This window comes from Coffea eugenioides, chromosome 2, assembly GCF_003713205.1.
Source record: "Coffea eugenioides isolate CCC68of chromosome 2, Ceug_1.0, whole genome shotgun sequence".
NCBI lineage: Eukaryota > Viridiplantae > Streptophyta > Magnoliopsida > Gentianales > Rubiaceae > Coffea > Coffea eugenioides.
Window position 1 is genome coordinate 27,988,690 of NC_040036.1, and position 27,105 is coordinate 28,015,794.

General features: G+C 33.7%; 2 protein-coding genes across 2 annotated transcripts; both read right to left on the minus strand.

Annotated features, from left to right (window-relative positions):
• Window positions 1-6,769: 6,769 nt before the first annotated feature.
• LOC113759376 (DAR GTPase 2, mitochondrial-like) lies at window positions 6,770-26,307 on the minus strand. The gene is made up of 9 exons (XM_027301941.1): window positions 26,208-26,307; window positions 21,837-22,102; window positions 11,485-11,589; window positions 10,532-10,609; window positions 9,510-9,660; window positions 9,274-9,344; window positions 8,643-8,731; window positions 8,254-8,458; window positions 6,770-7,065 (listed from the first exon to the last, which is right to left on the minus strand). Exons 1-9 carry the CDS (start codon window positions 26,305-26,307, stop codon window positions 6,820-6,822), a joined length of 1,311 nt encoding a protein of 436 aa, XP_027157742.1. The 3' UTR covers window positions 6,770-6,819.
• Window positions 14,077-17,301, minus strand: LOC113762675 (ent-kaurenoic acid oxidase 1-like). Its single transcript, XM_027306231.1, has 8 exons — window positions 16,999-17,301; window positions 16,334-16,811; window positions 15,880-16,143; window positions 15,574-15,663; window positions 15,403-15,481; window positions 15,033-15,139; window positions 14,679-14,800; window positions 14,077-14,395 (listed from the first exon to the last, which is right to left on the minus strand). The coding sequence occupies exons 1-8, from the start codon at window positions 17,232-17,234 to the stop codon at window positions 14,275-14,277; spliced, it is 1,497 nt and encodes a 498-aa protein (XP_027162032.1). The 5' UTR covers window positions 17,235-17,301; the 3' UTR covers window positions 14,077-14,274.
• Window positions 26,308-27,105: the final 798 nt, after the last annotated feature.

Consider the following 27,105-nt stretch of genomic DNA (forward strand, 5'->3'; position numbering starts at 1 on the left):
ATTGATAAATGACCAAAATACCCTTCACTGTCAAAACTCTATTTCAACTTTCGACAATAAAATTGCACTTCTGTATTTAAACTTTTTGCCTAGTAAAATGACTAAACTAGACTTGGATCTCTTCATACCAATTGTAGATCTATCTCTTACTTCAAAATGGTATATGAATCACCTCAATCCAATACTTGTAACTTAAGATATAGTCAAAATACCACAAGGTATCAAAGTTGGAAAACTTCCTTTAATTGCATTTCATCTCTTGCACTTCATATTCTTTTTTATCACTTCAAAACCATCATCAATCATCCAATTATCTTCCGAATTCATGCCGTTTGATGATTGAATCCTTAAACCTACAAAAACATGAAGTTTTCACCATTAAAATTCATAGAAATGTAATTTTTACACTTTAAATCATAAAATGCATATTTTCACTAGAAACTTAGTTAATTAGCTAAAAACATGAAACACACCAAAACTAAATAATAAAAAATATTTAAAACACATAAAATATACACTTATCAACAATAATTCTCTCTTATAAAATTGTATAGGACTTTAAAATGTGCAAAAGACTTCAAAATGTAAAAATCTAGTATATAAACTAGGCTAGTAATTTGTACAGAACTGGATTGTCAAAGGAATGTTTATTTTGCTTGTAATTCTTATTATTTAACATCTAAAAAAGTTCAATGTTACATAAAACAAAACATTAGAAAGAAAAAAAATAGCATTGTGTAATATATATTGTTTCAATGTTCCATTAGAACTGGTTAGAGAAATTGCAAAAGGTTTTAACACTTTCGAGAGGCAATTGTTGGATTTAAAGGAATATTATCAAATTTTAGGGGGGACAAGAGAGGATCAATATTAAAAAAAATCTAATGTGTGGACTGATTGAATAAATGTCAACTTAATCCTTCAAGGAAACTTCTCTAAAACTTCCAAGATTTATACTATCTTCTATCTAATTGATCAAGAAATAATTATATCAAGAGAATTTTTTGAAAATCAACATAGAGAAGCAATGGAAGATCGATGCTTAACATACCACGGAAATTTTTCATTTGTCTCCATTTGGAGAACAAGAAGAATAGACCTTAGATGTGATAGGGTTTAGAACAAGAAGAATCTACTAGCACTTGCTAGGATCTTAACTTCATTCTTGAGTCATTTGTTGTATATAAATCTACTGCGGTACCAAATCAAAAGTTAAAAACTCATGCATTTACATCGAGAAATGGTTATTTGGCAATGGAATGTTAGATGTAACTCTGAAAGAGAGAGAGAAAAAGTGTGTGCGTGTGTGTGTGTTTCACTACCAATGAGCTGGAGTTTGGGATATGCATTGTGCATATAAGACAGATATGCATCACCTCTTGCACTTATTATTTTTGCATTAGCTATCAAATCCAAGTTTTTAAAATATTTTTTAAAAAAATTTGTATTCTCTTATTTAAATTTTATTCTGTTGAAGTTTGATATTATTGGTTGCATACTAATCTTATCTTTGAACATTTGGCATGATTCTTGTTTCCATGAAAATGTGCTGTAAATTTACTGGATTTTTGTTGTTCTAAAAAATAATAATAAAAGTCTAACGTGCATATGCCTAGGCCCCGCCGGAGAAGCAGGGTTATTTTTCGAGTACTAGACAAGTGATGCGATCACAACTTTATGTACAATTGGACATCCATGCAGCCGCAGGAACGATAGTATTTGTCTTCTTTCTCTAGAAGCTGATTATCAGCAAAATTGAGCCTATCTGCTTCAGGTTTATTTCATGGTGCTTTGAAGTTATCAAACAATATCTCGGGTTCAGAGTGGACCTAGTTACTAGTTGTGAAATTTTGCAAGAAATATTGTTAATTTATTAAAACATGCCAAGTAAGATCTCTTCTAAGACTAGATGCCTTCATGTAAGCTACTTCTTTGATAATTTTGTATGGCAGCTAAAAAGAAAAAAAAAATTGTATGACATCTTCTTTGACAACAACTTTGATATTACATTGGCTCTTCCTTAATTGCACGAGGTAGTGAAAAAAAGGTTCTACTTTAGTTGTTTGGATGAGGATTGAATTGTTGACTAGTTTAACTAATAATAAATGATAAAGCAACTATTTTAACAAATTTTAATTAGGCATGTTTGTTTCCAATATCTTGTTATGTGTATTATTGTTTTATTACACGATTTAGCAAGTTATTTATATTTTGATAGCAAAACTTAGTGAAAAAGGATTAAACAATGTAGAACTTATGCAATCTGAAGAAAAAACCAAATACAGAAGAAATAAATGGGAGTACCTATTTATGTTTATCATTTTCTCATATTGTCAAAATTTATCCTATTCTCAAAGGTGTTGACTAAAAATAAATAATAAATTGATAAAGCAATAGATTATCATTCATTTATTTTTGGAAATATATTTCATAGTTGGGAAAGAGGTATAAAAATTGAAGTCCAATTAATAGTTCATCATTATCTTTAATACTAAGATTTTTGAATCACATTTATATATAAAAAATCTTTTTCTTCTATGACCTAATACTAATTCTCATCCTCCATCACTTCTTTCGATGCCCAATTTTTACTGAATTTCTTGCTAATCAACCTATTCGCTCACTTTCTCGCTCAACCCATTTCGCTCAAAGAGAGGCAGTATAGTTATCAATGAAATTGTTCTTGAATGATATAATATACTTTAGGGCTTATTTTGGTTTATTATTTAACTAGCTTATAGATTTTGATTTTGATGTACCAGTTTTTTATGTTTTTTTATTATGTTTACACTTTCATTTTATATATTTTAATAACCTAAATAGAAAAATCCCTCAAATCAATAAATATAGTTTTAGTTGGTTTTGATTAATCTCTATAATTAGTTCCCATAATTAGCTTTGAAAAGTCTAAGTCAAATGAGAATATCTTGTAATTAATTACAAACTAAATTGTGAATTTTCGTAACTACAATTTTGTGTTCTATTATCGTTCACACTTATCCATCAAGATTAAGCATCCTATATTGTTAAACTTTGTATTGCAGGTCCAATAATGACGTACATTATTTGGATGCTCATATCTAACAATTGTCCTACCCTCTTTCACACCTATTCAATTTTACTCACCAGTTTCTCTTTCGCTCACTCTTCTTAATATCCAAAAAGATATTTCAATCCTACACATCACTCTCCCTTTCTCTCACACTTTTCGATTTCAAAAAGACATTTCAATTCTATTCATTACTTTATATTTCACTCACTCTTCTTGATTTCCAAAAAGGCATTTCAAACCTACTCATCACTCTCTCTTTCACTCAATCTTCTCAATTTCCAAAAGGGCACTACTTCTACTTTGTTAACTCAAATTGACTTGAGTCTCTCTCTCTCTCTCTCTCTCTCTCTCTCTCTCTCTACACATAAATTTTATATAAATATCTTCATCTTTCTTTTGCTATAACCGACAACTGTTCAGTTCTCTCCACATTTTAACGTGAATCATGAGGTGATCATCTTTTCAACATTTCACTGTATTTCAATGTCATTTTTGTATATTGCATTTAGACTCATTTACTAGTTAGATTCTTTCTTGTTTTTATTTTTTTTTTGGCAATTCTAAATCAAAAGCAACCCAAGGAAAGAAAAATAAGGAAATGAACCAAAATCAAAAGCAAATTAGTTTTTGATTCTTTTTCCTTAAAGAGGGTTTTCGAACTTGTGTTATTATTACTATTTTGAATATTTTTGTTCATTTGAAGAGCTATATTGACATACATTGATTCTCTACATGTGGGCTTAATAAGTGGACTTACTCAAAATTAGAAAACAAAAGATGGTGAAGAATACTAAGGAAATCGTTTTTTTCATTTTCTTGTATTGTCTTCCGCACGTCAGATAATGTCAGACCTGATTTCTAAAATGCGGTAACATTATTGTCATGTTAATTTCCATGCATAATTCTTTCTCTTTTTGCTTTTTCCCGATTTTTCAATGACATCTTATATATTATTGCAACTAATGAATGTAGTGGCCCTTTCATTTTTCTTCTTGCAGCTTAATCTGCATTGATGGCTAGCACTAGGAAAGGAAAGCACAAGAAGAAAAAGTAGAAATCTAATCCTTATAAATCCAAAGAAAACAGCAAGCAAACTGATATCTCAGGTATCAAATTTGAATTGGGACATGAGAAAGAAGGGGAAAACTGTGATTCTAAGCACTCTAAAGAAAAGCTAGTAGAAAAATTATTTACAAGACTAAGAAATTATTCTGAAGAGCAAATAAATGAAATTATTTTCAGCATGGAAGAACTCATACGAAGTCATGAGCAACAACTTGAAGATAGAATAAATTGGGTACTGAATAAAAGAGGGGAAGCGAAAGCGAATATGGTTAGTCATACTCATGAGTTAATTAAGCTAAGTTCGGAGAAAGAAAAGAGTGATCAACTAGCTAAGGAGAAAGAGGAACTCACAACTTCTATGTCTTAAAGGATGTTAAAGAAAGAAAAAGGTGGAAGAACCACAACTGGTCAGCTCAACAGGCTCTATGAAGAATTGGAAAAAGTTCAGGCTGAAAATCTTAGACTTCGAGTAGAGCTCACTAACATTAAATTGAATGAATCAGAATCAATGAAGAATCTGAAACAGGCTGTGAAAAACGAAAAGGAAGGCCTTGAAAAGATAGAAAGCTCAGAAAAACACATTAGCAAGATAAAAAGTCTGATTAATCAAGAGAAAGAAAAGATTCTTCAGCAGGAAGTGAGGTTGAAAAATGTTGTTCAAGCCCAAGGAGAGGGCAAGGTACGTGCTTGTTTACTGATGAACTTTGACTTAATTTGACTATGATTTATGTTGCATTGTACTTCCATGATACTTCCTGTTTGGTTCGAATTTGATCAATGGACACTATTTGCATAAGCATGGAATGTTTGAAATTAATGATAAAACAAATCTTTCCTTCAAGTTCTCATTCCTTAAGATGATATAGTAGAAAGGGTTTGTTGTTCTAACAGAGAGACATTTTTTCTCCTATTTTTTTTTTTTTACTTTAGTGAACTACAAAACCCTTACATGATTGCTTTATGTTTACCGTGTGTCTATATTGTGTATGACAATGAATCTCCCAAAAAAAAGAAAAAAAAAAAAGAAGAATGAGCTTTATTTGACTACTTTGTCATCTTAAATATAATTTTATCCCAATATTTAAGCCAAAAAACTAATGAGTTTATACTATAGTTACAATAAAAGTAAAATCTTGCTACTTTCGAGATTATTTGAATTATATACCATTTTTCTTAAAAGCCTGCGTATACATGTATTTTTTGAATAATAATTGATATGTTTAGCATTGTTAGTGAGCTTTGACTTTTATAGCTCTATTGAGTATTGCACTACATTATCTCAAAGAAAAAGTTTAGCACTTGTAACATCACTATATTGAAGAATGTATACAAATTTTGTTGAGTATTGTTAACTTAAAAAAAAATAAGTCACTGGATTTGCTAGTGAATACAATAATTTTATACCTTTTGACAACATAAATAGAAGAAAGGGCAGTGATGAATCTCTATATAGATTTAGGTTCTCAAGATCATCAATATTATTATAGAAGCAATATAAAGTTTGCATAATCGCCAATTGTAAACTCACAGATATTGAAAGTATCAAATAGTGAAATAAAATCACTTCAAGATGTCAATCAGATTTTTTAATCTTTTTTTGTTTCATTCAATAATCTTCATTTCACTCCTAGTGAAGAAACTTTCTCCTTATTCTTGGTTTAATATGTTGCCAACTATGAGGAACTTAATTGACCTCATTATGAATGGTTATTGATTATTCAGCTTAACACTCTTGATATGTAAGATCCAAGTGAGGAGATCTAAAGAAACATCATGAACAACATATAAAAATCATATTTTGTTTGTGGATGCACCACACATATTAATTAATCCCTACATTTTGGCATGTGAGTGACATTTTATGCTCTAATAGTATTAGTTTGTGATAAATAAGTATTAAGTTAGAAGAAAACTTTTATTTTTTCTCGAAACAAAGAGGTTTTGCAGTTTCCTCCTCAAGGAGTATGTAGTTAACAGTTTAAATTTGTTTTTCTCTTTCGTGAAATTCCTACATTAGAATATCCTAATTTCTCACCACTTTTTGTACCACAAATCATCTGTGCTGATGTGATGTTAAGATTATCTCGTACAAATCATCTGTGCTGATGTTGTAAGGAAATGTTTAAAGCTCTTGATGATCTATTAGAATTGTTAAAACTCCTGTTTTCCGTATTGTACAATTTCGACAGTGTTTTAGGTCAAACGGTTGCAATTGCTATGAACGGAAAGGATGGTAAGAGTTATGCCATCATTCAAGCCTACCGTAAGGGTAGTCTTCTACTGGGTAGGTAGCCTTATCTGAGACCAGACCTCTGAAAAACAAAGAGAGGCCAAGGTCAAAAGCCTTGAGCTGCAGGATGATACAGATGCAAAAACCTCTTCTGTGTTATCATAGGGAACTTGGCTTTGTTCCCTAATACCTTAATATTGACAAATCTTAGGCACCTGACTCACATATAGTTCGTGGAGACTATGTACATAAGGTGCCCATGGTTGACTTCACTTTTCTTTTGAATTCTTTTGAATTCTTTTAAGGGTGCCACTATTTCAATCTGCAATTCACTAAAACATTGATACAGTATGCTTTTTTCTTCTTTTTTTTTGCGTGCATGATTTGAGCACCGCGGAAACATTATACACCTTGGCTTTCAAGAAAAGTGAAAAATAAAAAGTGCAAGAAAAAGATGGCCAGGTTTATATTCTCAGGAAATCCTTGGAATATCATCTAAAACATAATGACCAAGCCTTCCTGTGCGACACAGATCCAATAATTTAATAGCAAATTTAGTATGACCATCCGCTCCAGATTGAGTAATACGAAAGGCATTTCGTAACATTCTGGACTCTACTTCAATGAGCTGTTCCAAATACTTATCATTTTCCAGATCTCCGCTGAAAGTTGAAACAGCTTCAAAAAGAGTTCGCCGAACATCATTTACAATGAAATCCTGCATAAATGGTTATGAATGCCATTATCAATAATGTAGTCACAAGCTAAACAAAAAAGGAATCTGATGGCCCTAACTTTCATTATTGTTCTTATCACAAGTCTTTAAACTTCAGTTGTTTGATTGAGTGCATATAGCAGAAAGACTCACAAAGGACGGATAAGCTCCTCAAGAAGTGTAGTCCCTATCCACAATAAGCATAAAATTTTCTGTTTCCCTTACCCGTAGATTTTAATATTCAGCATTCCTTTTGAACTATGAATACTGTCAGTTATATTTAAAGCTTTTAGTTGTTCACTACGTATTTGAACTACATACCATTCTGGCCACCAGAATCAGGAGGAGACAGAAGAAAAATCCTAAAATGGTCCTTCTCCTTTGAACCGAACGTATATGTGCTTTAGGGTTATCACATGAAAAGGCAACAGAACAGAATTTAACAACTATAGATTAGTTGAATCATGCAAGCTTTCGTTATGAACCTATTATAATAAATTCGATCAACTGTTTCAAAGCTCCTGTATCAACAGAAATGAAGGAAGAAAATAGGCAAGTCCAGAATAATCTCTCACGGTTAATCCCACTGGAGAGTTTGACTGAATTAATTTTGTTTCCATGCCCCAGGTAGAGTAGGCATTTAATGTAAACCACACCTCTTAGTACCACCAAATTCTTACCAATATCACACAGCTGAAGTTTGTTAGTCAAAACATGGAAACCATCACACAGGAAGGAAAATTTTACATAAATGCAACACCAGACCTAGAAGTTTCCTAATACATAGTTAGACGTGATTACGTAGGAATTTAGGCTAATAAAACTAACTTATGCAAGTAACTCTAGGCAGTCTCCTGATGATTTGTCCTGTTTTTTCTTTTCTGTTTTCTTTTCCTACTGTTTTAATAGCTCTTGCATCTTGTGGTACTAATGTCTACCTCTGTAAGTTCTTTAATGGTAAAGCTAACTCTTAAGCAACCTTCATTAAAAACTATTCCCTTTTTTTTTTGTGTGAGGCACATTTATATGAGAAGATTTATTATCTTATCAAACTTGCAACAGAATACAATTCATGAATTTGTCTCGATTGAAACAAGCACACATTCTCAAAGACCTGCTTCTGTTTGAAAGAATACTTCGAAAGGCCAAAGCCAATCCCAAGGAACAGTGAAGCACCCATTTACAAAATACCTGTGTGTGATCAGTTGCATATTGCCTCTTGTCCATGTGAGAGCTCTCAGAAAGCTCCTCTTCCTGATAAATTGATGATCTAACATTCTCCATGGCAGAAAACTTCGACCATTTCTTATATTCTTGGCTCAAATTAAGAACGGCAAGAAAGTAATGAGCTAAATCATTTTTCCCAACAATGCAGTCCCTGATAGCTCCTATGCATTGGAAACACATGTCAGTACAATTTACTGGAAACTTTAATTTTGTTCTCAATGGCCTTGACTGAATAGTTAAGGTACATACCTGCAACAGCTAAAGAGAGTTTTTCACATGTAAACCAAGGCCAAAAGAAAGTTCTCAGAACAAGAATGAATAAAAACTGTACAGTTAGCATTTCTACCTATTAAGCTAGTTTAGAGCACAGTTCGTCACCAAAAATCTCTGGAGGCAAGATACCAGGAGTGTCCAAGACATAGATATTCGGATGACTGGCAATCTGAATGCAAAAAACCTCATGAATAATAACAAAAAGCCAAAAGCAAAAAGCATGAAGACTGAAAACAGAAAGGGGACAAAATGGAAACAGAGATTTTTTGGAGGTGTACAATCATTAGCATGCAAGGGGACTCTTAAGATACAGATGATGGCTTGCAGTGAAATTTCAGCAAATGCTTCAAAAATGAGAAGTGATAAATTAAGCAAACTGATGATAGAAAAACATAACAACCAGACAAACTTAAGTTTTGGGGGGTCTGATTATTGATTAATTTGCTCAGATAGATGATAGTTGGCTTAAGGGAGAATAGCTAAATCAAGATCTCCAAAAAAGGTTATTATGCCCCACAAATCTTGAGCTTACTCAGCTTACTGGTAACGCAATGAAGTTTTTGCATGAAATAACAGCAGCAATTACGAAATTTGAAATTTCTGATTTCAGCTTGTGCATGCAAGTACGATGACTAACAATGTATAAAAATGTGCAACTTTGCTAGATTCCCAAGTTGAAATAGAGCACATATTAAAGAGAAAGTTTTGCACCTTTAAGCTGCTTATATTTTTTGTCTCCCCTGGTTGTGGACTCACGGAGGCATGCTTTGACTTCCCTTTCTCTTAAATCAACAACATATCATCAGGTTAGAAGCAACAAAAAAAAATGAATATCATCTACAGAAAAAAGAAAATGAAAGAAAGAAAATGAAATATTTATTGAAGCTATGGATACCATACCAAAAAGACTAATAGTATTATGAAAAGTACAGTAAGGATCAACTGACCTAGAGTGCTTATCCTTCCAACTTGGTGCAGTGCATTGGCGAGGGCAGACTTGCCTACATTAGGTATTCCAACAAGCATTAGAATTATCGTTTCACCGGAGTGACCTGTCTTCAGAAGTTCTCTAGCTCTAGCTTGCAGAAAGTTGAGGAACTGTAAGATGTTAAAATTGGTGATGAATCCAATATATATAAAGAAGATAGAAGATTATCAACAGAAAATATTACCACCTAAGCACAAAGGTAACAACAAATTGTCAGTCACAAATCTTGAAATGAATGATATAGTCTTTAATGGAAATGAGCAAGAGCTTTGTCAAACATGAGATCACATGGAATAATAAAGAAAACTTAAAATAAGTGGAACAATTGAATATCCTAGAGCTTTCAAAGTGACACTTCTGAAAAACAGATGAACACAAGTGGCCCACCAGTATGAAAATCAGAAGGTGTGTATATTATGTTAAAAGATGCTTTGTTGCTCACTGGATGGATCAAAAAGAAAAAAGATATAGCCTTTAAATGGCAATTATCTCCTAGTTTTCTCAGGATTTGTATAGTTTGTTTTCTGCATAGATATCCTCATCAACGGAGGATGCCACAGGATTATCTTTGTACTAGGCGAGGATAGTGTACCCTGTCTATGATCAATATTTATGATATAAAAGAACAATTTAACTTGAGAAAACAAAGAATATATCATGCTTACTAAGTTTTGCTAATTAGAAGATGTAAACCACTTCACCACTTAAAAGATTAAAATAACACTAATCTTCATAGATATAACTTTTATTACTTCCAATTAATATAGCGTCAAGGAGATCAATTTTTAGTGTTGTGATATCATATTTCTGGCTGTAACCAGTTTACCCTTAATAATTCGTCAGACAAGTAAACAGGACCCACACTGGCGATAATTAAATCATTTCTATTAGATAAAATTAATCGAGATGGAATGCATTTATTTCAGTAATAAGTCAGCTAGTATAACAACTATACTGTGTGAGAACAGCTTCTAGAATTACCTCTCTGATGTTTTCCTTATTATGCGCATTGACTCCGAAAGCAAGAGACCTTTCTTGGTTGAAATACTCGGTCCACTCCTGAATGATAGTATGTCAGATGTTTATATCCATATAACTGCAAATATGATGAATCAGATGAACAGGATCAAGTAGATAAATACTCAAAGGCCAAAATTTTCTTCCAATGAAGGAAATGCTGCTAAGAGTGATGTATTCATACTTAGACTTGCAAGTATGCTACATGAGTGAAAATCTCATGCCCCAATCCCTTTCCTTGTCAAATATATTGAAGTTTGCTATAAGATAAAGATGTCGACCTACAATACCCTTCTGCATGATACATATTGAAGATGTAGTACTTTGAAGCATTAGTTCTTCAGATGCCACTGCCAACTCACTGTAACCAAGGAAGAAGTTTTAACTGATCTCAAAAGTATCCTTCCTACTGTCCCAAATTACAATCTCCAATTACTTCCATCCATGGTAAATATCTCTCATCACCAAACAATTGAAGCAATCAACAGGTCTTAGGAGGAACTGTCTTGTACACTCTTCAATATCTAGTAATTGAGAACTTTTGCCCAACAAAATATTTGATTAATCATGCCAAATTCACCAAAATATGTGGAGCCAAATCACACTGAAGTTCAATGAACATTTCAGTTAGATTAAGTAAAATCAAGCATTCAACATAGACATCAAACTTTCCAGCTTCCATCTTAATCTCCCAGAATAACTTTAGATTTTCCATTATTCCTGTTATACATTCTTCTATGATAATATATCCTAATAATATTTATGTTATGCACATGATTAACTTTAAGAAAACATACAACAAATCTTTTGATAGCCAAAAGGGTGATTTAAATCCAGCATTCTGCAACAAAGAGTTCGACATTCATATCGAATCTGCATGATGACCCACAAGTTCTACTATGAGGATAGATACTCACCTTCATAGCTGATTGTTTTGCAAGGTCTATCTTGTTCAAGACAATGATGCGCCTCGAAGAAGACAACAAATCACCGAGTTGGCTGCATTCTGATGACAAAGGAATCTACGAATCATACCCAGAAAAATTTTCAGAACCAAATAGGAAATAAAACGCAATTGAAGAAAAAAACCAAACTAAGCAGAAGCATACGGACGTATCTTAATACATAAATCAACATCAGTATTTCAATATTTACTGCGTCCCCAGAACTTAAAATTCAGAAACTCACAACGTGAATACAAGGGCAAAGGAACAAGAAAGAGAGCAGTCACTCAGATATTTTAGCAAACAGTTTGTTTGCAATTAAAAGGAACCAGAAGCCAGATTTTTCCCCGTGCCTTACCCTTGCATCGCGAACTTCGAGGACGAAATCAACCAAAAGGGATACGTTCAGCAATAGCGCTGGAAGCAGCAGCCATGTGGGGTGTGTACCACCAGCTTGAGCATTTGGTTCTGGCCACTTCTTTAACCGCACTACCTAACTTTTGAACTATACTTCTAGTAGCCGTTGAACCCATGAGGCCTTTGATGCTAACAAGCAAAATTAGTTTGTCATCGTGGAGTCATCTTCAACAATGGTACGCAGGCTTCTCTGGGATCCTCTTCCTTCAGTTCTTTTTTTGTTTTTGTTTTTTTTGTTTTATTATGCACCCACCAACTGAATCCTGATTCTCATTTTGGCCCCTGAACTCTAAACTGTGGCATTTTAATATCTAAACTTCACCGGTTCCTACTTTTTTTTTTTTTTTTTTTTTTTTCACAGTCGGTAATAGTCTATTCTATATTATTTCCACTTCTACTCTTACTCTAATCTATTCTAGGGAAACTCAACTAAGTCTATGCGATTCAACTGGGCCTATGGAGGGGCCGACAGAGACTGAATCACTATTGGACCAGACGGGTACACTACACACCCGTCTGGATTTGGAGAGCCACATACTTGGCAATAACCTTGCCTTTCACCCCACTAAGCCTTAATGGTGGCCACAAGGTGGTTAGTTCCTACTTGGTTCTCTGAACCATAAATTGAGACATTTTAAACCCTAAACTTATGTTATTTTTTAATTTTGAGATTTTTGAGATTATTGTTTAATCTAATTTTCTTGCTACGTTTTTGTGATATGCAATCATGCAGCTCAAGTGACTAGTATTCTATTAGTTTTGGAGATTCTGTTAATGATTGTACTTAAGTGGGATAATTTTTATAGTTTAGGAACTAAAAAGTTCCAATTTATAATTACAAAACTGAAATAAAAATTGAAACATAGTTGAATCGTACAAAATAAAATTCACCCTTTGATGGCAAATTTATGATTTGATGCTAAACCCTATAAAAATAGTAAAAGTTTTCATCTTAAAGCACCAAGAAATTTCTCACTTTTACATTTTCATCCTCCAATTTTAATATCAATTTTACATTTTCTCAAAAGGTATGCATAAAGAAATGCTTGTGAATTTAAATTTACTAAAAGGACAAATTCCAATTTGCATCCACAAACTTGTATCACTTTTTCACTTTGCATCCTAAATTTCAATTTCAGATACTTTGCACCCTAAACTCTTAGTTTTGGATACTTTACACTGTAAATTCTCAAGTTTGACTTATTTAAGTCAAATCAATGACAACTTTAGCAAAATTAACAACATAGAAGACCCAATAAATCAATGATAATGTGCCAAAAGTAGTCAAAAGGTACCAAGGGTATCATAACAGAAATTAAATAATATATTGTCATTAATTTGTGATGTCTTTTATCTCTTTAATTTTGTTAACAATAATAGTAATTGACACTTTATAAATAAAAAATAATGTACTAAAAATCGCCAAAAAGGTTAAGGGATTGCAGTTAGAACAAAATGGTAGATTATCATTAATTTTCACCACTCTTTATTTAATTAATTTTGCTAGCATAGTCATTTATTGGACTGAAATTGGACAAAATTAAGAGTTTAGGATACAAAGTATCCAAAATTAAGAATTTAGGATGCAAAGTGTCTAAAATTGAAATTTAGAGCATAAAATGAAAAAGTAATACAAGTTCGAAAGCGCAAAGTGAAATCTGTCCTCACTAAAAGTTTGCTAAACATGCCAATGTTTAAAAGATTTATCCCTTCACAATTTTAGAAGAGTTCATTAGTCCTAATGACTGAAATCAAATGCATTACGAGAGCATTTGCAGCTATTTCCGCGCCTTTTTTTTTTGGTTTTGCTATGTGTATGTTGGTAAATAGCGTGTACCATGATCTTGTTGTTGCCAAAATATTTATGTCAACCTCGTATTGTTTTCAACTTCAATAGATTACTTCTGGACAAACATGGCGTACTAGGCTTACCTTATGGAACTTGATGTCATGCTTTTGATTGCTTTTGTGCTGAATTATGAGAAACGCCATTCCTTAAGCAATTTCTGAATCTCTGCAGACTAATACTTATGTACGACAATTGTGCTGAAAGGTTAAGTAACACAGAGATGTGTATAAGGGATCACGAAAGCAACTATTCCTGTGATATTCTTTCCCTTCGCCCAAAAAAAAAAAAAACCCCCGAGATCATACAACATAATCGATATCTTCATGGTCCTCTGGCTAAAACAAATAATGAATTGCTAGGCCAATGGCTAAAATTTTATTAAGATTGTTTTTTTCTGAATATAGAACTAGTACATTGGGTACAAAGGCCACACAATCTATCTAGATACGTCTTACGAACTTAAGCATGCCAAAGATTTCACTGAAATAGAGGAGAGTTCAGTCCTCCTTTTTTCGCACACTTGAAGGTGAGACCCTTCTGACTCTTCCCAAACAATTATCTATAGGCCTCTGATGAGGTAAATAGATTAATGGGCACGAAGGATTCTGCCTTTCTAGCCTGCAAGACAAAGGGCCAACATAATCAATAAAAATGTGCCTTATGTATTTTGTTTTCTGAAAACACCAAGGGATTGAATTAGCAATTTCAATCTTTTCTCCATGAAAATGAACGTAATTTCTAATACAGGTTTGATTTGTGAATGGTACTAGCAACTACTTAAGAAACCAGTGTTTATGCACTTGCCTTGTCAATCATACATCTTTTCTGAATGTTATTCTACAGTTTGAAAGGAATTTTAAGCTAAGAAGTGCAAGTAAGGGATGGAAGCCAGGTTGCTCACTCATAGTCAAGGAGAAAATAGTGAAGGAAAATAGAAATTTCGAGCTTTGCAAGATCATTTCCGGGACAAGTTCTGGCTCCAGCCCCGAAAGGAAGAAAACTTCCTGCTTTAGCTGTAAGACCCTGGAAAATGAATATAGCATCTGTTAATTTTCTTGATTATCTTCTCTCAGTTTCTAGATAAAATCATTATTGCGTCACAAGAAAAAGCAGTAATCCGTATTTGAGGAAATAAAAAGTTAAAAGATAATAATTCTTGCTTGATAGAGATAGCCAGGAAGCGAAGAGAAGAAATTATACATTAAAAATAGATACAAGGAGCAGAGCAGAGGACTATAGAACAGTTATAACTTACATCCCATCTGTCAGGATCAAATTTCTTTGGCTCGGGATACAATTCAGGATCAAAATGAACGTTCCTAAACCAGACTAATGCTTTCCACCCTTTTGGAATTGTAAAACCTGAAGGAAACGAGAATCCTGCAGTTAGCACATTTTTATAAACATAACAAATAGGTTGCTTCTTGCAGGTTTTTATTTGCAAGATTATCCAATAAGCATAATAGCTAGTTTTCCATCTGCACCATTTGAGCAAAATCATTTTCTGTGAAGAGAAGAAAACACAGAAAAACGTCTTTCAAGAAATTACTTCATGTATATGCGCTTTTGCATTGGTTTCTGGGATGTCATCCTCATATATGAAAATCAAGGATTACTGAACTTACCAGAGATATTGATGTCTTTCTGTGCTTCTCTGAATACCACAAATGAGAAGGTAACTACACGTAGTGTTTCATCAATGACCTTCAAGATTTTGGAGCAAGAAAATTTCATCAGCAAACTCAGGTGCATGCTTGAAGATTGCAAATTTATGAGACGTTAAGAAATTCAGCTACCTTTGAAAGATAGTCCATTTGTCGAATTTCTTTCAGAGTCAAACCTACTTGGCCCGGTGGCCTGTTCTTAACAATTGCCTCTTGCTCAGCCTGCAAGTAAGTCCAATACTTTAGGCAAACGGTGGTCCTCAAATCCTTGAGAACCCTAATTAGCCAGAATCTTGAACTCTTTGTCCATTTTTTCACTCCCAAGCATCATCACATTTAGTAGACTAAACTCGTTCTTAGCTAGTGGCATCCATGAGTAGAAGGTAGATCACATTGATCAAGAAATACAGAGCAAAGGTGATGAGTATGATTTCTTACCTTTGCTTTCTGAAGGACTTCAGGGTTCTTCTGCAGAAATAGAGTAGCCCACATTGAAACATGGCCAGATGATTCATGGCCTGCATTTAGATACATTACTAGAACATCAATAATTTCTTCATCATCCAATTTTCTACCTTTATCATCTACAGCATCCATCAGCGCGTCCATCATATCCCTTTTCTCAGCAGTTGAATTTTCCTCTCCCCTTGCCCTTCGCTCAGTCACAACAGATTGAAATATAGCCACAAGCCTTTTCCGTGCCTGAACATTTCAGATCACTTATTTGAGTCACAGTTTATAATCCCAAAAGTATAATCCTGGCAATCAAGGTACTACATTTATTCCTCAACTTAAAATCAAATGCCATAGCACCGTTAAATGAGTATTGTACCATTTCATTTCCACTGGAATAAGTTGTGAAATGAATATAAGAATGATGAACAAAGCTCACCTTGAGAGCATTATAGTAAGCAAATCCAGGAACGTTAATAGACATTGCTCTAACACCATGGTTGAGTACAGTATACTCCCTTTCTAAGGCTTCCATTACTTGCTCACTCTCTGAACCCAGGAAAATATGTGTAATTATCCTGAATGTAAGTTTTCGAAGTTGAGTTAAAAACTCAATTTGTCCCATTCCTGCCCATTTCTCCAAAGCCACTATAACATTGTCTTCAATGTACTTCAAGTAAATGGACAATGCCTCATGTCCATTCACTGGTGCTGCTGTTAATTTGCGCAATCTTTTGTGCTCTTGGGCGGATATGCCAATGAAAGATTTTCTCCCCATAAGTGTCAGGGTTGAACTAGGCCATCCAGGCATGAATGCTTCATCATCTGTTAAAACTCTCTTGCAAGCTTCTGGTGTTGTAACAATGATGCTTGGGCTACCAAACATCATAGTCTTGTAAAGTCCCACAGGACCAAATCTGGATCATTCATTGGGTTAATTTTGCATGGCCACCAGAAAAAATAAAGAGCAAAGGGGAAAAAAGAAAAGCTAACAAAGGAACAAATTTGATAAAAACATGAAATCAAAAGAAAATTATGCTACGTTTGCTTAGTGTAAGCAAATGTTGCAGACACAGAGACACAAACACACACAACTGAGAGAACCTGTTGACAAAACTGGAGATGAAAGAATCAGGATTGCTGGACTTGAAAGCTCTGAGGAAAGCCCACATGCTGCCAATAAAAGGCCATCCCAGATCACCGGGTGGCAGAGAGAATCTCCTATCACCCAACTTAGCTTCAAAGTGCCACCGATTTAAGCTCTTCAGCAGGGACTTCAATCCCATAAGACCACCAAAAACAGCCATCATCAGCATGCAGATGAAGCCCCAGTACTCCATTATGAGATCAGCTGGAGTAAGATTTGTGAATTGGCAATGAGGTTTTTTTTCCGAAAGGGTCCACCAGCAATCTGAAAAGGATACTAAACTTGGGTTTTCAGGGGAAGAAGTGAAAGGAAAAAAGTACAGAACTCACACACACATCCCTCTCATCAGTCTCTCTCTCAAGTCTTATGTAAAAGGATGTGGATGCAGAGAAGTAAAAGACAGAAATCACAAAAGATGATGGGGGTGAAACATAGGAAAGTAATATGGGTCAAGAGAAGGCTTGGATTTCTATATATATAAGGGAAAGGGCATAGCAGAGACAGCTTTGCGGCCTATTTCTATTTGTCTTGCGTCTTGTGCATATCCTTTTAAGCCACTTATGGTTTCAAAATCTGTGCACTGATGAACAATTATAAGTATCCTTTTAAGCCACTTATGATTTCAAAATCTGTGCACTGATGAACAATTATAAGTATCCTTTCAAGCCACCTGTGATTTGGGAAGATGTCCTGCTTTGTTCTAAAAGGCTGTATTGATGAGTAATTATAAATATCCTTTGCATTTATGAGTAATATAAATATCCTTTAAATTACCTGTGATTTCAAAACTTTTGCATTGACGCGTAATTATAAATATTCTTTTAAACCACCCATGATTTGGGAACTCATTCAAAAAGGGTGCTTTGACAAGTAAGTATAAGTATCCATTTAAACCGTCTGTGATTTCGGAGCTTACCCTGCTTCATTCTAAAAGGGTGCATTGATGAGTAATTATAAAGATTCTTTGCATAAGTCATTATAAGTATCCTTTTAATTCACCTGTGCATTGATAAGTAATTATTACTATTCTTTTAAGTTACCTGTGATTTGAGAACATGTCCTACTTCGTTTTAAAAGGGTGCATTGATGAGCAATTAAAAGTATTCATTGCATTAATTAGTAATTTCAAGTATCCTTTTAAGTCACCTGTGATTTCAGAGTGGAAGGGTAAATAATGAGTAATTACAAATATCCTTTGCATTGATGAGTAGTTATAAATATCCTTTTAAGCAACCTGTGATTTTGGAACTGGTGCATTGATGAGTAATAAACCACTTGTCATTCAAGCCACCTGTGATTTGGGAACTTGTCCTACTTTGTCTAATAAGGGTACATTGATGAATAACTATGAGAATCGAATCCTTTTAAACCACCTGTGATTTCAGAACCTATCCTGCTTTGTTCTAAGAGGGTGCATTGGTGAGTAATTATAAGTGTCCTTTGCATTGACAAGTAATTATAAGTGTTCTTTTAAACCACCATTGTGATTTTGAAACCTGTACATTGATGAGTAATTATAATTATCCATTTAATCTAACTGTGATTTGGGAACTTGCCCTGTTTCATTCCAAAAGGATACATTAATGAGTAATTATAAGTATCCTTTATTGATGAGTAATTATAATTGATAAGCATCCTTTTAAGTCACCAGTGATTTCAAAACCTGCACTCTGATGAGTAATTATAAGAATCCTTTGCATGGATGAGTAATTATAAGTATCTTTTTAAACCACTTGTGATTTCAAAGTCTATCTTGAATTGGGTCAAACTTTGAAAAAAAAAATATGTGTATATATGTCACATTCATTTGTCGGACAAAGGTGCGCAGGACAAAGATGTAGTCATGATTACTGTTTTAATGAGCCAAAGTTTTCTAGATGAGATACTGGATTAATTGTTCAACATAAATAGCTATACACATGTCTATGTGTATATCTATGTGTATATTAAAATATGATACGTGCACATTCAGTGTGGAAATGAACCAAAAAAATAGCATTTAATTTTTTTATTGCTATTCATAATTGGTAATTTTTTTAATCATTGATTTCTTATCCTCTCAATCCATACATCCTTTCAATCTAGTCAATCTATACCACCAACTTATTGCACCATTCATTGTTCTTGCTTCAATCCAATGATTTTACGCAATCTGACTCTTAATTGTTAGTTGTTCAAAACTGACTTAAATACCCTCAATACAGATTTTCTAATAATTTAATCACCCAAAATTTGTTAACTTTAAATCTATTCCTGTACACTTGTAGAAATTGCATATTGAATATAATATCTTGACATTATATGCCCATAATAAGAAACGCGAAAGCCTAATCAAGTATTTTTGTAAATTATGAGACTTCTCTAAATATTAGTCTTAAAATTACTATCGTATTATGCTTTTTCATATATTAATCAAACTTGCCAAAGACTACTTTTTAAATACTTTACCAATTTATTACCTAAATTTTTCTAAAGACAAGATGACATGAATATACATTAACTGAGGATCTGCGAATTCACTTGCCAAGCCTAGATCCGAGCTAAGTCACATTCTTTGCATATAACTTGGATTAGAATGCCTTAATTTAATGTTCTCGTGGACCTTGAATGCTTGAACAAAAAAACAGCTCTCTTCTGTAGCTTTTTCATTTTTCAGTCTCATGTCTTCAGGTGAAAATCTATTGTTTTCATGTTATAGTTCACACATCAAAAGGTGAAAACCCATGGCGATTATCATTCATGGATGCATAAATTAAATCCTCTGATATAGCTGTGATAGCTTACAAATCAAATGAATCAAAGCAATAAAAATTGTATAAGCCGGTTGCTTGAAAAAGTTTGATTGATTTTAATTTTTTTTTTTGTTTGATTGATTTTACTTTACAAAAAAGTCATGTACTATATCCCTCTGACAAATTATGTAATTTTGACTTGAATGTCATCATAACACCTTAATTCAAGCATTGTACTTGGCAAAGAAAGATATGTATACAGTATACATATATCCTTACCGCCAAGTTGGTGTAATTTTGCCTGCAATGTTCTTAGAACACCTTAATGCATAAAGTGAAATCATATAAAGCAGGTGGGTTGTCCTTAGAAAATCTATGTGTACTTGTTTTCCTCTTTTTAAGCGCTCACTTTGGGCTTAGTATTTTAAAACTCCTATGAAATAACATTTCTTAGTTTTTGAACAGATCTTCTCTCATCCTACTTATTTACACTTCCATGAGAGTCCCATTCACACCTTGTCACTAGAAACTTTCAAATTAATGCCATAAGGTATTGTATGACTAAACCTTTTGTATCTACAGAGCATATATTAGCTCACATCTAATGTTCCCTTTATGAGTAACTTGGTTTACAATGCCTCACTAATAAATCTTGTGTTGGTTAAAGTACCTACTCCATGCCTGAATGATAGTATGTCAGATGTTTATATGCATATAACTGCAAATATGATGAATCAGACGAACAGCATCAACTAGATAAGTAACCAAAGGCCAAAATTTTCTTCCCATGAAGGAAATCCTACTAAGAGTGATGTATTCGTATTTAGAATCACAAGTATGCTACATGAGTGGAAATGTGATCCCCCAAATCCCATCCTTGCCTAATATATTGAAGGTTGCTATAAGATAAAAATGTCAACTGACAATACCCTTTCTCGTAATATATATTGAAGATGTTGTACTTTGAAGTACTAGTTCTTCAGATGCCACTGCCAACTCATTGTAGCCAACCAAGAAAAAAGTATTAACCAGTCTCAAAAAGTTTCTTCCTGTTGTCCCGAATTACAATCTCCAATTACTTATATAGTCAGTATTATGATCCATGGTAAACATCTCTCATCACCAAGCAATTGAAGCAATCATCAGACCCTAGGATGAACTGTCTTGTAAACACTTCACCATCTAGTGATTGAGAACTTCTGCCTAACAAAAATTTGATTAGTCATGCCAACTAATCAACTTTCTTACATAAGATATTTCACCAAATATTGTGGAACCATATCATACTGAACTTCAATGAATGCTTCAGTTAGATTAAGTAAAATTAAGCAGCATTCACCATAGACATCAAACTTTCCAGGTTCTATCTAATCTCCTAGAACAACTTCAAATTGTCCACAAATCCATGTTGGTCATTCTTCTATGATAATATATCCTAATAACTGTTATGTTATGCATATGATTAACTTTTATTAAACATACAATGAATCTTTTGATAGCCAAAAGGGTGATGTAAATCTAGCATTCTGCAACAGAGAGTTCAACATTCATAGCTTGCATGATTACCACCAAATTTTACCATTAGGATAGATACTCGCCTTCATATCTGATTGTTTTGCAAGGTCTGTCTTGTTCAAGGCTATGACACGCCTCGGAGAAGACAATAAATCACCGAGTTGGCTGCATTCTGATGACAAAGAAATCTAGTAATCGTACAAACCAAAAAAAAAAAATCAGAACCAAAAAGAAGAAAAAAGCAATTAAAAATAAACAAACTAAGCAGAAACATACTTTAAAAATAAATAAATAAAATGAGCATAAGCATACAGACGTTCCTTGATGCATAAATCAACATCAGTATTCTACTATTTACTACGTCAATCAACCAAAAGATGACAACCCAAACGTTAAAATTCAGAAACTCATAACGTAAGTACAAGGGCAGCGGACAAACAAACCAAAAGAGCAGCAAAAACAGAAGAGACAAGTCATTCAGATATTTCAGCAAACAGTTTGTTTGCAATTAAAAGGACCCAGAAGCCAGATTTTTCCCCCTGCCTTACCCTTGAGTCGCGAACTTCGAGGACGAAATCAACCAAAGGGATACGTTCAGCAATAGCGAGGGAAGCAGCAGCCATGTGGGGTGTGTGCCACCAGCTTGAGCCTTTGGTTCTGGCCACTTCTTTAACCGCACTACCTAACTTTTGAACTATACTTCTAGTAGCCGTTGAAATCACGAGGCCTTTGAAGCTAACAAGCAATATTAGTTTGACATCGTGGAGTTCATTCTGAACAAGAGTACACAAGCTTCTCCGGGAACCTCTTCCTTCTGTTCACTTTTTTGGCTAGACAACTCAAATGGCATTTTTGTTGCTTTTGGCTTTGCATCCAAACCGGTAGCTGTTCACACATTCCCTAATGAAATTGGGATTTTTAGCCAAAGAAATTAATATAATCTCTCAATTGTTATTTTCTTTTAGTGAAACAAGTACAAAAATGGTTTATCCATTGAGTTCCTTAATATTGCAATTAATCTGGTTATTTAGAAACATTTATTGGCAATTGGTGATGTCTACAATAGGTGGAAAACACTTTGCATCAGGGTTCTTGGTTGGCTTATGTTATTTTGACCTTTAATTTATAATAAAAATATTTCTGGCAATTAGGATAATTTATAATGGGTTCAAGTGCTTATAATTTGAAGAATTTATGCTACTTTTTTCTTCTTTATGTAGGGTTGAAGTTGAGGAAGGTCAAAAAATCACTTAACTTTTGGCCAAACTTTTTAGATTGGGTTTTATATGAATCCTAGGTAAGTAAATAGAAAATAAATAAATTGTTCCCAGTAAGTAGTCTGCTGTAGTTTTTCACGTTATTCTTTTTGGAGAATAAGTTGATAATATGGGTGTCTGGTGTCTGGTGCCTGTGGGGAAGGAGGTTTTTTTGTCGAACAAACAATAGTACATTGTGAGAAGAAATAAAACTTAGTATGAAAAGATAAACGATATAATCAATCAATTCACACAGCATTATAATAAAACTGTGTCAAATTGAAGGTCGTTGATAATACAGAAAGGCAGAGCAACACAGAAAACTAACCTTATTCCAGAATCCCCACCGAGAGCTCTTACTTGCTGTTGCTCCAAACCTATAAGATTATAACAAATCCAGACCAATTGGGGTTAGGTAACGTGATAAGAGTCGCTAATTGTAGATACTAAGAACACACCAATAAAATTAAGGGAGGAACTGAAAAATTGGGAGGGGGGTGAAATCTAACCTCACGCTGAGTCACCAGGAGTAGCTGGGACTGAAGAGCATTCTGAGCTGATTAGTACGAAACCAGGTAGAATTATCCCAATCCTAGAATGCGAACAGGGAGAAACTGATAATCAACCATTTAGGCATTAACATACCAACGGTTCGGCAATTGAATTGGGTGTAATTAATAACGAAATAATAGGTAATTTCAGAGTTGAATTCGGATGGAAGAAAAAACGATGAGGCAAATTGTTGTAGATAAAGGCAAAAAGGGAAAACTTAACTCGTGAAGCTAAAAGGGGATAAACTGACCAACGTTTGTAGCTCATAAATGCAAATTATAAATGATAGAGAAATGGGATCCTATCATTGATAGAGAAATCGTTGCCTCATTTCCTAAATCCGATTGTCATTCAAACGTTTTAAACAAAGCAACATCTCAAACGGTTATCTGTGGCTGAAAAAGAGAATTATTGGTAGCTAAGGGATATTCCGGTAATTACACCAACACACAAGCATATATGAGCTGTACAAAATGCAAAAACGGTTGCACATTAATTACACATTCCATCAATACCCAGATGGTTCATCAATGACAACTTTAAATGTATTAAAATGGGGTCATTTCAGTAAACATACCCAAATATATGTTTCCTTAACTTGTACCTAAAACTTTTAAACCAATACACAACATTTCACATTTCCAAAAAGCCCCCACCTTGCGGTTGAAATTCAACCTATTTTTTGACCAAAACTCAATCTTATATAGTATAAGGATTTTGGACCTTCCAACTGAATCTTGATTCTCATTTTGTTTCTAAACTATAAATTATGGCATTTTAATCTCTAAACTTCACCGGTTCCTACTTTGTTTCCTGAATTCTAAATTAAGACATTTTAAACCCTAAACTTATGTTATTTTCTAATTTTGAAATTTCTTTTAGGTTGTTATTCAGTCTCATTTTCTTTCTATGCCCTTGTAACATGCAATCATGCTCTTCAAATGACTAGTATTCTATTAATTTTGGAGATTATGTTAATGATTGTACTTAAGTGGGATAATTTTATAGTTTAAGGGTCCGTTTGTTTCGGGTGAAAATGTTTTCCAGGAAAATATTTTCCTAATTTCCCGTGTTTGGTTGCACAAAAGTTACTGAAAACATTTTCCTATGTAAAATATTTTCACTCATCTTATGGAAAACAACTTCCCTTCCCAACTTCCTGAAGTTGTTTTCCGAAATGCATGCATCTTGCCTGTAGTATGTTCCAAACTTACTGAAATCATCTTGCAGTATGTTCTTTTTTTTTTTAGTGTAAACAGGAAGATTCGAACCCAAAACCTCTTCCTTACACTCCCTCCCCCGTACCACCCAACCCTCCCCCTAGTATATTCAAAATGAAAAAAAACCCCATCCTACTCATCCTATGCTAGTAATTAATTATGAATAATAGGGACATTCTTTTCTAGAGAAACTTTCAGCAGTGAGAGTGCAAGATATATGTCACAATAAGCATTGCATGTGATTGATATTTGACACTAAATGGCCAGCAATTTATTTATTTGCTTAAGGAGATATTTTTTATTCATATATACCTTTCTCCAAGATTTTTTAAAGTTAAACAATGAGATAAATTTTCTTATTTTGCATGGGAAGAAGTATGTAGTTATAATGTGTAGAAAGTAAAGATAGAGATAAAAGTGAAAATATTTCAAAAGTTAAACAAACACCAGAAAAATGAAGTAAGAAAATATTTTCAATAAGCTAACCAAACACCTGAAAATGATGAAAGGGAAATGATTTTCATGGAAAATTACTTCCACGGAAAATATTTTCCCAAGGAAAACATTTTACTTCCAACCAAACAGACCCTAAGAACTAAAGAGACTCAATTTATAATTTCAAGGCCTAAATAAAAATTGAAACATAGTTAAATGGTACAAAATAAAATTCACCCTCTTAAGGCAAATTTATGATTTGATGCTAAATCCCTATACAAAAAATAAAAGTTTTCATCTTAGAGCACCAAAAACTTTCTCACTTTTATATTTTCATCCTTCAATGTTAATATCAATTTTACATTTTCTCAAAAGCTGTGCAAGAGATAAAGAAATGCTTGTGAATTTAAATTTAGTAAAAGGGACAAACTCCACTTTGCACCATAAGCTTGTATCACCTTTTCATTTTGCACCCTAAATTTCAATTTTTAACACTATGTGCAATAAACTCTTAGTTTTGGATACTTTGCACTCTAAACTCTTAAGTTTGTCCTATTTAAGTCAAATCGATGACAACTTTAGAAAAATTAATAGCATAGAGGACCCAATAAGTCAATGATAATGTGCCAAAAGTGGTCAAAACCTCAGGGGACGTCAGTAAAATTGTCAGAAATTTTAGGGGAGGTTTTTGAAATTATCCATTTTATAAAATGGGAGAATTGTAGTTTTGATCCTCAATTTATCATCTATGCGAGCATTTCATCCTAAATCTAATTTTTAAATTAAAGGTGGTTCTCAATCTATTCAATTTTGTTCGAAAGTGGACAATTGACATATTTTGTCTAATTTCTAATGGAAATGATGGCGCACGAGAAGTCACTTGCCATGACTTGCATGCATTTTGTTTCGGATTAATTACATTTACCACCCCTTAGAATTAACTTCTTGTCTACTCTTGACTATTTTTACAGAAGAGCAACCACGGTAGCGAAAAGAGGCAGCAACTCTGTCTGCATGGGGCTGAACTTTGGTGATAGCTGTTTGACTCCCATCGCCACTACCACTGTCCCCTCTGCTACAACCAACTCAAAATTGAGATGGTTTCTCTAATTTAGGAGAGTCACATGTACTCGGTATAATTTGAGTTATATTCAATTTCTTTCTTTCCATTTTTCTTTTGGTGGATTATAGTGTTTCCAATTTGAGGAGAAATAGTGAACTGGGTGGTTTCCCCTAGAAAGAGTGGCAGCTGCAACAGCTTAGAGGTGCAGCTGGTGGTGGTGGCGGGGATGCTGCCTCTACAGATACAATCGAGGTGATAGCAGTTTAAGGAAATTCATCGATCAAATGGCCCCAAGATGCCCCCTCTACCAACACTAGCTCAAATGTTGCAAGTAAATCTGAATTGGATGTTGTTGCTGACTCTGAGCTCTAACCTATTCCACACTGCCATTACCTCTTGAGATCAGTGTTGGCACCACTGTTGCGGTGGCCATGCGGTGGCCATTGAAACATGCATAAATGGAGAAGTGGGAGAGTTTTCTACCCAAGTCCATGACACCATCCTCAAGCCAAGAGCAATCTATTCTATGATAGATCATAGGGGGCGTGGATGACCCATATATGGCTAATTTAAATAAGGTTCTCCAACTGCTGGTAGTGGTGGGTCTGTGCCGCCGACTACGAGTTCAAAGATTCATGAATTAAGAACCAAAGTCCCGTAACTCCAAAATCCTTCATCAACCTTGAATTCAAATTTCCTAAGATTCTTACCCATCTAAGGGCGTTCGTCAAGCTTTAGACTAGTTTTGCCATTTTGATTTGATGTAGTTCTGGGTTTCTTCTAGGCTTATAGTATATTCTATTTTTGGTCAAAAATAGTCTGTTTCTAATTTTTTGATTTTTTGAGAGTAAGAGTATTTCTTTCATTTCAAAAAATGTTTTCTTAAAAAAATTGTTTTTCTTTTTCTGTGCAAAGAAGATTTAGATAAATTTTGTGATATTTTTTTCAAACATGCAACTCTCATTTTGGTTCCTTTTTTTGAAAATTTTAATGTATTTCTTTTTTTTTGGACAAAAAGATGTGCATTTTTTTCTTTTGTGCATAGAAATTTGTTGTGATTGTTCTTTATTTGTTTACTTTGTAGTATTTCTTACTTTATTTTTTTGTAAAATTTTCTTTTACTATTTTCTACCTTTTCTTTCTAAGGGGGTTTCTGAAACACATTTGTTCCTTCAAGGATCTGATTGTCATTTGGCCAAATCTCAAGATTGAATTGGTAATTCGGTTAGACCTCAAGAGGTAACCCAAAATGAAAAACTTCATTTCTCTTGAAAATTGGATGAAATCCATC

Bases quoted from the DNA above. Each gene is read 5' to 3' on its own strand.
- LOC113762675 (XM_027306231.1), bottom strand. From the start codon at position 17,234: ATGGAGTACTGGGGCTTCATCTGCATGCTGATGATGGCTGTTTTTGGT. The intron at 16,812-16,998 runs GTTCTCTCAGTT...TGAATGATCCAG, and splicing joins ATCTCCAGTTTTGTCAACAG to ATTTGGTCCTGTGGGACTTT. The intron at 15,482-15,573 runs GTAGCTGAATTT...AAAATCTTGAAG, and splicing joins AAATGGACTATCTTTCAAAG to GTCATTGATGAAACACTACG.
- LOC113759376 (XM_027301941.1), bottom strand. From the start codon at position 26,307: ATGGACTTGGGTAGAAAACTCTCCCACTTCTCCATTTATGCATGTTTC. The intron at 9,661-10,531 runs GTAATTCTAGAA...AACATCTTACAG, and splicing joins ATAAGGAAAACATCAGAGAG to TTCCTCAACTTTCTGCAAGC. The intron at 8,732-9,273 runs GTGCAAAACTTT...TTTTGCATTCAG, and splicing joins AAAATATAAGCAGCTTAAAG to ATTGCCAGTCATCCGAATAT.